The sequence below is a fragment of the Sander vitreus genome, chromosome 8 (assembly GCF_031162955.1).
Source record: "Sander vitreus isolate 19-12246 chromosome 8, sanVit1, whole genome shotgun sequence".
NCBI lineage: Eukaryota > Metazoa > Chordata > Actinopteri > Perciformes > Percidae > Sander > Sander vitreus.
Window position 1 is genome coordinate 17273730 of NC_135862.1, and position 11203 is coordinate 17284932.

The 11203-nt window shown below is 37.5% G+C and overlaps 1 protein-coding gene and 1 long non-coding RNA gene across 2 annotated transcripts; one reads left to right on the plus strand and one right to left on the minus strand.

Annotated features, from left to right (window-relative positions):
• Positions 1-372: 372 nt before the first annotated feature.
• On the plus strand, positions 373-10744 carry galk2 (galactokinase 2). Its single transcript, XM_078257226.1, has 10 exons — positions 373-657; positions 755-843; positions 3739-3862; positions 3937-4030; positions 4128-4274; positions 4777-4875; positions 5109-5261; positions 5980-6190; positions 6923-7124; positions 10158-10744. The coding sequence occupies exons 1-10, from the start codon at positions 608-610 to the stop codon at positions 10360-10362; spliced, it is 1374 nt and encodes a 457-aa protein (XP_078113352.1). The 5' UTR covers positions 373-607; the 3' UTR covers positions 10363-10744.
• On the minus strand, positions 7322-9646 carry LOC144522280 (uncharacterized). The gene is made up of 3 exons (XR_013502389.1): positions 8907-9646; positions 8264-8545; positions 7322-8024 (listed from the first exon to the last, which is right to left on the minus strand). It is a non-coding gene; the product is annotated as an uncharacterized LOC144522280 (long non-coding RNA).
• Positions 10745-11203: the final 459 nt, after the last annotated feature.

An 11203-nucleotide genomic window follows, 5' to 3' on the forward strand; every position in this document is an offset into this window, starting at 1 on the left:
TTTGCTATACACATTTTTTTTAACGTCTGTATTAACAGCATAATACCAAAATAGGTTACATCTGTGAATTCTGTGCAAGCCAGTTAATATCAAGTAATTCGTTACATTTATGGGTCCATATGGTCCGTCATTACCACCTCTAAGGTCCATTAATTCAGATTAAACCATATTCTAAAGTATGAAAAATGTTTCTAAGCTTTATTATGTTCGTTCAATCTTTAATGACGGTACCAGTCTGCGGGAGTTTGACAATAAAATAATAAAATCAGGTTTGGGAGTTTTTTAATTTACCCTGAACTGAAAAAGTATATTGTTACGTCATCGTCCTGCGTGCCAACCACGCCTCCTGTCCTCCAGACAACTTCCGTGTTTTTTGCTCCTGCAGACTCAAACAACTGTTTCAGAGTCAGCTCCTCTGTTACAAACAGGAACTTAACATCGATTAACTGAGCTGAATTCGCGTTTTAGAACTGACCACAGGTCAGCATTTTGGCATCCGGGATCCTCTTGTGACAGTCAGCTGATCGCGGCCAGGATCTGCAGAAAGCTTTGAGCTCTCCTGTCTGACGACAAGAAGTACATTCATTGTTTTTCTATACGGGTAGAAATGGCCACAAACCCACCAAAGTTAAAGACTGCGATTACTGCCAATGAAAGGTGAGTAACAGGAAGCCATGCTGATTGTCAGTGAGACAGAGGGACGAGGAAAGAAATGTGATACTCACTTTATTTCTTCATTTATAATTCTTTACAGGCTGCAAAACTTGAAAAATACTTTTGAAACAAAGTATGGAGAATCTCCTCACTTCTATGCATGTGCACCTGGAAGGGTCAATCTAATAGGTAATTTAATTTTATATAGCCTAGGATTTAGTTGATCAGTTGTCAATTCTAGCATATTGGGCTGATGTTGCTTTATACAATGGACCTACAAGAACAGACTGTAAAAATAATGGACCAAACTTCTAGAGCTGGGCAATTTATCAATATTATATCTATCAAAATCGTGATATGAGACTAGATATCTTAGATTTTGTATATTGTAATATCGTAATATGGCATAAGTGTTGTCTTTTCCTGGTTTTAAATGTTTCTGAACTGTTCTAGCTGTTCTTTACCCACTTAATCATTATATCCACATTACTGATGATTATTTATCAAAAATCTTATGGAGGATCTCGCTTTGGCTTTGGTAACTACTTTCGAAAATGGATTGAGACACTTTATACTGACCCAATGGCAGAGGTCTCCACTAACTATATAATATCATCTCCTTTCAAACTCACAAGAGGTACTCATCAGGGGTGCCCTCTCTCGCCAATGCTATTTATTTTGGCAATGGAACCGCTTGCAATTGCGGTGAGATCGCACCCCTCAATTTCAGGTATAAAAGTATCGGACACCGAACATCGCATTGTAATGTAGGCCGATGACACCATTTTACTTCTAACAGACCTAAGTAACTCAATTCTTAATCTGACTAATTTAATTGACACATTGAGGAAATGTTCAGGCTTTAAAGTAAACGAAACTAAATCCTCTATTATGTTCTTGAATAAGCGGGAGCGAATAAATTCGGTGATAAACCACCCTTTCAATAATGCGGTAAATGGATTTAAATATCTCGGTATCACCATTACCCCAACCATTAAAGATTTAGTATCCTGTAACTATGCTCCTATGATTTCTACAGTAACTGAATCCATGAATAGCTGGTCGTCAATGCCAATCTCCCTATTAGGGCGTATAAATATAATCAAGATGAATATACTACCAAAGTTTTTATACCTATTTCAATCCATCCCTTTACCCCCGCCGCCACAGTTCTTCTCCAAAATGAAGCAACTATTTACTAAGTTTATTTGGAATAACAGGAGGTCAAGGTTGAGACTGTCACTTCTTTACCTGCCTTATGAGAGAGGAGGGTTACAATTACCCAATTTACAATGGTACTTTTGGGCTGCTCAAATTAGAGCTGCAATGTACTGGTTTTCGCCTGAACCTTACTTACCATGGGTGCAAATTGAAAGTATCTGCACTAAAGGCCAGCGACTTGACACTTATTTATACTCTGCATCTGTCAAAAAACTGAAGCGGCTCACTGATAACCCCTTTGTGAGAAACACAATTAATGTCTGGCACAATGTACAGTCATTTCTTGGTGAATCTACTTTGTTTTCAGGCTTTTCACCAATATGGGGGAATGATAACTTCTCTCCTGGAAAAAAAGACCAAGGTTTTAAAATGTGGGCAACAAAGGGCATCTGTAAAGTTATGGATCTATATAAGGAAAGCAAACTAGCTTCATTTGAGGAACTTAGAAATGAATATGATATACCTCGGACACACTTATTTAAATATTTACAGTTAAGGAGCTTTGTTTATGCACAGACACACTCCTATATGCAACCCCACTTGTCCATGTTAGAAAACCTAGCAGTGAATAATTGTACTGGCAAGGGACAGATATCCTTACTCTATAACATTCTGGTGAAAAACCATAAAGACACTACTGAGCATAAGAAAACTCAATGGATAAATGACTTACAAAAAGATATCTCAGAGGAGGACTGGAGAGAGGTGTGCTCTAGAGCACAACTCCTAACAATAAATACCCATCTCAAACTGATTCAATATAATTGGATTATGAGAACTTATGTTACTCCGGAAAGACTGAATGAGTTAGAATCCAAATATTCCTGATATCTGTGTTAAATGCAATGTTGAAAAGAACACTTTATTTCATTGTCTGTGGGACTGCCCTGACATACGAAAGTTCTGGAATGAAGTTATAAAATGTATTTCTCAGATGACCTTAAATCCAGTACCTGACAATCCTGCACTTTGCATTCTTAATTTGTATCCCAAGGACTGTATGTTAAACAGCAAAGAGAGGAAAATTACAGACTTATGTTTCTCTCTGTTGGAAAGATGTCAAGACCAATGAGGTCTTGGTCGCTGGCTGAAAGAACTATCAGCATGCCTTGTCCTTGAAAAGTTAACATACACAATGAAAAAGAAATCTGCCGAATTCAAAGAGATCTGGAATCCCTTTCTTGCATTCTTGGAGAACTGTGAAGTTGAGGAAACTCTGGAAACTTGAAGGTGATATATCCCTAACTATCGATACCTCCTTAACCATGTGATGCCAAGCTGTGTATGATTATATAATGTCGTTACCCAGTTTTTGTTTTTTTTTTTCCTTTGGGGTGGGGGGGAGTGGATTCTTTTATAGTTTGACTGTTACATGCTTTGTTAAATGTATCAACATGTATTTTTGTAAACTGTTAAAATTCAATAAATTCATGTCTATAAAAAAAAAAAAATCTTTATGGAGGGAATATTTTGTGAAAACACCAATAGTCAATCCTACAATATTGTCGCGACGTTGATATCGAGGTATTTGGTCAAGAATATTGTGATATTTTTGATTTTTTTTCCATAACCTGTAATTTTGTAACCTGTATTCTCTAGAATATGATGTCTTTTTGATTGTGAATGAATAACTAAACAGAAAAAAAACGTCAGTCCACAAACCAATGGTCACTGCTGCTATGTCCATTATTTTTACAGTCTATGTACAAGAACAAAGTTATATTATGAAAACAAATGTTAAGTTCTTCAAATCTGCGATGAAATTTTTTTTCACACTCATTTTTACCATTTGTTCAATGCTAAAACATGTTTGTATTAATTGGTAGATGGCTTCTGCCTTTGTTAATTTCTCATATTTAACAGGAGAGCATATCGATTACTGTGGCTATTCTGTTCTGCCAATGGCCATTGAACCGAATATCCTCGCAGCCGTCTCAGTGAACAAGTCAGGGACAATCACACTGGCCAACACAAATCCTCAGTACAAGTAAGGCTTGAAACTATGATTATTGGTGACTATTTACATTGTGCTTGCAATGCATGTACAGTATCTGTTTGCAGGGATTTCACTGTGTCGTGTTCAGAGGACATTGCCATCGACAGAGAGAATCCAAAGTGGCATTATTATTTTCTCTGTGGAGTCAAAGGTATTCAGGTAAGAGCTACATTTTCTTCATTCATGGCAATTTAGTATTCAATACCGTAGTAAAGTGATACTTTCCCTTAACCTTCCTGCTGTGTTTTCTTCATAGGAGAAATGTGGGATTTCTCATTTAGCAGGGATGTCGTGTGTCGTAGATGGAACCATTCCTCCGAGCTCCGGCCTGTCCAGTTCTAGTGCTTTAGTTTGTTGTGCCGGGCTCATAACAATGGAGGCAAATCAAAAGGCCCTCTCCAAGGTAAAATTCTTTACAAATCAATGTTCACAGTAGCACTTTATAATAACCAACATTAATAAATGGTAGATTGATAGTTAATTAAACTTCAGTTAGTTATTTTTCTGTTAACCCACAAGGAAAATATAATTTATGTTTACTTGCTATAAGTAATGTTATAATTTATTTTATTTTATCATTAGTTAAGTGTAAAATAAAAATAATTAGTTACATTTAGATAGTTAATATTTTGTCAATGGCTAATAATTGTTTTGTAACTATCAATTTACCATGTATTAATGATTAATGAGTGTTACCATTTCCACTATGTAATATTCACAAAGTAAAAATTAAAAAAATGAAATTGAAAAATATAAAAATCAGCAGAATATAAACGATCTTACAAGCAAAAAGACTTCAATGGGCTCGTCTTTTATGCCACTCCTCAATATAGGATTGTATTTGTCATTTTCAAATGTTCCATTTCATCTTTTTCTCATTATTATTATACTCTTTAATCCTCCAGGTGGCATTGGCTGAGATATGTGCCAAAAGTGAGCGCTACATTGGCACAGAGGGAGGCGGCATGGACCAGTCCATCTCATTCCTGGCAGAGAGAGGAACTGTATGTCACTTTCCTTTTAAGTACTTTTGGTCAAACAAGTGGAACAAGTTGATCAGGGTCATTTATTCATCCAAACTATTAATACACTGAACAGATGTCTGAAAGAATGCAAGATGTTTTATAGGTGTAAAGTACCTTGTAAGTATGACTTCACTTGAATAATGCTAAAAAATGTCATGTAGTCATCAGGTACCACTTGTTTTATGACCTTTATTTTCTCAATTGTCTGTCAGGCCAAGCTGATAGAGTTCCAGCCTCTGCGGGCCACTGATGTCAAACTTCCAGATGGAGCTGTGTTTGTGATCTCCAACTGCTGCATGGAGATGAACAAAGCTGCTTCTTCTCACTTCAACATCCGTGTGGTGGAGTGTCGAATCGCCACAAAGGTACGGTGATCCTGCCCAGTCCAGTGAGCAGGAAAAATATTTAAGAAGTTTATGAAGATGTCTCTGTATTCAGATTTGTTTGCGGTTTAGAAATGCTTCTTAAACACAAATCTTAAACACTCAATTAATCAAATCAAACAAACTGAAAAGGTAAAATAATTACTTGCTGGTACCTTTTATTACACTTCATGATATGGTCATGATATGGTATGTTCATGGTAGTCTTTTAAAAAGGCTTAGAAACAGTAATCTGTAGGACCTTGTGCTCTTTGAATCTTCATACAAGAACCTTTCGACATAAATATTTTGTCCATGAACACGATGAAAATTCTCAGATTTCAATGCAGTTTCTAAGCATTAAGATTTGGTGCAGATCTTCTCGAGTGGAGAGATCAATTAAAATTAAATACAGAAATATTAAACAGATTATCGTGGAACTTTAGCATCATCTGGCATGAATAAACATTTCTCATAGACTTTCCTTGTTGCAATATTGGACTTAATTAAGTAAACACCTGCTTTTAACGTTATAATTACTATGTATTTAAGGATTTTGCAAGTAGTGAAGCAATGTACTACTTAGAAACAGGAAAGTATGTTTTCTTACAAGCAATCCTTATGATCGACCTTCAGCAAATATGTGTAAATATCAATATAGTTTGAATCAAGAGAAGGTAAATAATCTCACATTTCAATGTCTTGTCGGGTGTGAACTCAGATGCTGGCCCAGGCACGAGGTCTGGACTCGAGCAGGTTTATGAAGCTGGTGCAGGTTCAGATGGAGCTGAAGGCCTCCCTGGAGGAGATGCTGGCTCTGGTGGTCGAGGTGTTGCATCCTGAGCCGTACAGCCGAGAGGAGATCTGCAAGGCGCTGGGCATCACCTCGGAGCAGTTTTCCACAGAGCTGCTGAGCGCCAACACTCAGCATGGTGAGCAACAGTACACAGAAACCTCTGTGAATTTTTATATCTCAGAACTGAATCATGTCTAATATGGAAACAACAGTTGAGTAGTGGATTGAAAGGTTAAACAATGACTATTTTGATCGATAAGCTGTTTGAAGTCAGTTATCTCATAATATTCCTCAAACTCAAATATGAACTTTTGCAATGTGATGACTTGTTTGTTTTCTCTTTTTAATATCATTCTAAATGTAATATATTGTGGGGGTTTTGTCATTTTTTTTACATTTTATAGGTGAAAATAAAAAAATGATTAACGAATGAATCAATAATGAAAATAATAGGTAGTTGCAGCCATTATTACTTTGACATAGAACTGGGCAATACATTTTTTAATATTAATAGAGTATTGTGATATGAGAGTAAATATCTGGAATTTTACCTATTGTGATATCTGTATTTTGCTGGACTTAATTATACTTGAGTATTATTATTATATATTTAAGCAACACAACTTTTCAACCATTTTAATCTGTTCTAGCTCAGTAAAATGTAATATATGTATAATGTAATATATACATCCTCTTAAGAGCAACAAATGACTCAGAAAATATCATCACATTCTACTGATATTGTGGCATTTGTTCATAACTACCATGATGTTTGAATTGGTTTGTGTAACCCAGCTCTATGTGGACCTCATCCCAACCAAGCAGATGAATGACTTGACAACCATCTGCCTCTTCTCCTCTCTCTTAGTAAAACATTTCAAGCTGCACCAGCGAGCCAAGCACGTGTACGGTGAAGCTGCACGGGTGCTGCGGTTTAAGAACGTGTGTGACTCCGAACCTGCCGAATCCGTACAGCTACTGGGAGACCTGATGAACCAGAGCCATGCCAGCTGCAGAGACCTATATGAGTGCAGCTGCCCTGAACTGGATCAACTGGTGGACATCTGTCTGTGAGTACAGCAACGTCTCCCTTCACTCACTGCTATCACAGATTTAGACTCAGAACAGAATGGATAATATTTCATTTTATCCCAATGTTTTAGAGACTTAAATTATAAAAAAGTGAATAACAACCAACTTTAGGAAAATGTGCATGTTGTGTGGCTGAATTCCATTTAGCTACTTTAGACTGAGGGTTTAGGTATTGTGCTTGCTGGCTTCAAAATCCATCCTACATTCTAATCGTATTAATATACTAAACTTTACAGTATACTGTTTTTTGCTGTTGGTATACAAGAAAACATATGAAACTATTGTATACTAACAGAAAGTGATACAATACTTGCACTGTCAGACATACATCAAACTGCAACTCTAAAAAGAACAAAGACTGTTAAATCAGCGTACAAATTTTCCTTTTTCAGTTTAATTTTCCGTCAGCAGCTCCTCCATTTCCTTTGTGCATTGCATTATGGGAGAATCGTACACAAACAGCACACTCAAAAATAAGTTGTGGTTTTTTACATTCCCATCTGCCCAGTGGCGGTTCTAGACAAATTCTACTAGGGGGGCCAAGGAGGGGCCAGTGTTTAACCAGAGGGGCACATAAATAAATAGCAGCAAGTGATATTTAAAGATTATAAACTTTATTTTACTTTAAAATCATATAAACATTTATTTTGTACAAGAGTGAGTGCAGGTGCAAGAGAGGTAGGGCCATAAAAAATGAAAAATTTAAAAAATGTCTACATGCAAGCAATATGTAGAGTCCATCATGACAGAATACTCAAGCCATGGATGAAGATTATAGCAGTTTGGCCTGAAGCTCCGTCTTCTGTCCCCCATCAAAATGGTTGGGAATATATTCAAGTTGGGCTGTAGTGGTACATCATTCTTGGACTTGCTGATATCTGTAAAAAGATGTACAGTAAAGCACAACTACAGTACAACATGTATTTACTTATGCATGTATATCTGCATGTATTTCAAAATGTAGGCCAATATTTACTTAAAAAAAAGAAACAGAGCCATATTGACACAAAAAAAGAATTAACAGCAGAAAGCACCATGTTAAGGACACACAGTAGGCCTACAATGAAATTGTAATTGCACTACTTTTCAAATAGTAAGAACCTTCTTCATCACAAACCTGATGGTGCAGTACTTGATCCACATGGATCCACTTGCTGTTCCTCTTTCTGTCCCTGTATGTTTTCTTCCTCCTCACCCTCTTCATCCTCCTCACCCTCTGGAGTTTCCCTCTCTGTGTCAGAGCCCTCACCTTCATCACATGCCCTCTCTCCAACCTCCACCGACTCCTCTGGCTCTCCCTCTTCCTGCTCCTCATTTGTTTCTCTCACTGCTGTTTTTCTCACTTTCTTGTTTACTGGGGGGAAAAAGGACGCTATGTCCCTTCCTCATTTCATGATAACTATTATAAGAAAAAATAAATAGGGGCATGCATTACATTTAGTTGCCTAACCATCCCTCCCTACTTAACACAGGCAGATAGCCTGTTGATTACTTTACTCAAATGTATTTATCGCAATGCAACAGCCAAGACGGATGAAGTTACGTGGTTTACATCACATCATTGTGTAGACCTAGCAAGGAGACTGACATTTGGATATTCGCTTCTGCTTTGATGAGTTTGCTTAGATATGATTATGTTTCTAAACACATCGAGACCAGACATTTACAAACTTGATTTAATTATCAGTGTGAGGAACAAAAGTAACACGGTTATGTGCAAGAACAACAAGTCACTTAGGAGATGAAATCGTTTTTCTTACCTTCAACTCTTGCAACAGGAGAAATCGTAGCTCCTCTCTCTCTCTCTCATTCACCGAGCACCACCCAAGGGGGTAAGCTTCGCTTCAGAACTCGAAACTCCTATATCGCCATTTTGATGCTACCAAACGATCGCCCGACGTTAGCATTCCATTGACTGCCATTCATTTTGACAGTGAATAACTTTACATCTGAAGCGTTTAAAGACTATTTGTTTATTTCTAAAGAAACACAATGTATAAAAGGCTCCATTACCTTGTATCTCACGTTATGGCTCCGTAGCAGACGTTTTTATAAAAATAGGCTAACGATTGTGTCATAACCACGCATAGTAGAGGAATTACCGTATAATACGTGCAGGCAGTTTGGACTTACATTAGCTGTTTAAGTTTAATTACTAATGTTAACTAGCATTTTAGTTAGCAATAATTAGCCTGTGCCTATGTTATCTCCTTGCATTCCTACGCTCTCCGTCTCTTGGGAATGATTGAGATTTCTCTTGGCACAGCTACCAGAAGACTTACAACTTTCAGACAGGTTGCTCACATCACATCTACGTCTTCAAGCTCAGTTGGAGGCTGCGCAGTAACGCTCAGCCATCACCGGAAAAAGTGCTTCTAATATCCTTCACTGGTCTCCGTCCAGAGCAACGGGATCTGTTGGTCCATTCTATACTGTCAATGGCACCACCACATATTGCAGACAGGCTACAGTGTTTTGGTGCGGCGCTGTAATTTACCCGTGTAGAACATTGCGTCGCACATTTATTCCGCTTTTGGCGCTTGTGTGTAAAATCATAATAAATTCATAATTTTCTTTATTTGGTCAGCACGGGGGGGGGGCACAGGGGTGGCCAGGGACATGTCTACAGACGCACAGGCCTCCCTGTAGAACCGCCACTGTATCAGCCTCATTTGTACTTTGTGTTTATTGCTAATTAGCGCAGCAATAATATACCTGCTGTATATGTTGATGTTAGCATTTAGCTCAAAGCACCACTGTGCCAAAGCACAGCCTCACAGGAGCAGCATGGCTGTTTTAATTGAAAAGCAAGTTGGATGAAAATAAGAATAAACTTGACAGTGAATGTTGTGTGTGGACCTTTTATCCTCATGTTTTATCCTTTCATCCTTTAGTGCTAGTTGGTCAGTAATAAATATAGCCCTGTGTATTGTATACAGTGGATTCAGAAATATTGTCTTTACTAAACTACTAATTACTTAACAGATTTTTCTTGTTTCTCGTGGTTACAGGAAGTCGGGCGCAGTGGGATCCCGGCTGACAGGAGCAGGTTGGGGCGGTTGTGCTGTCTCCATGGTTCCTGATGAGAAGGTGGAGTCTTTCTTACAAGCAGTGAGCGAGGCCTACTACCTCCCTGATCCACGCAGAGCAGCGATGGAAAAACAGAGTTTGTTTGTGTCAAGGCCGGGCGGGGGAGCTGCAATTTTCCTTGAGTAAAATGCATCATCCATTATCCGTTTATATAATCATTTATTCAAATACACTATGCAGTGGAATAAATAATTGCTTACACTTGATTCAGAAGGCACTTACAAATGACAAGTTAATCCAAAATGTAAACCTTACTTTACTCTATTAAGATTATCCTGGAATAGAAGGGCCAAAAAATTAACAGTGGTGAATTATTTCTTACAAAGGGAATATGTTTTTAAAGGTTTTTGTAATAAATTGATTTTGTGCACTGTCTCACTGTTTAGCTCAGAAAAGATGAGAAAATAATCTTGTTTAATTTGTGCTGCTGTATAAAATCCATCCATCCTTTTTGTTTACATTTTATACATCCTTAAGAATAAAATAAACCGAATATTTTCAGGCGTTACATGGGCAGTTGAAGTAGAGATCATTGGAGCATCACTCAGACCTTTCTTCTGGCTGGTAAAATGTTTTGGGTTTGTGTTGAGAGAGCCATGGGGAAATCATGGTAGTGAAGTCCTGATTACACACAATCACACACTGGCCTTGAGCTTCTGCACAGGAGCAATTTTAACTTCATTAGAGAGCAGTGATGGTGGAGGCTCGGCGGTCTAAGGCACACTGTATTGTAAATGCAACTGCAGCATTAAAATCTGACCAGAGTTTTTATAATCAGTTTTCCTTTTTCCTCTTTCTGGTCTAATATTGAATAAAAACCTGATAGATAAAAGCGGATATAATTGTTGTCAGTTTGAATACAAGTTTTTTGAACTAAACTTTTTTTTATTCAATGTATGTTAAGAAGCAGCCTCAGAACCAAATTAAAACTGACACTAGTTTGGAGTTTGATGATTATTCAAATGTG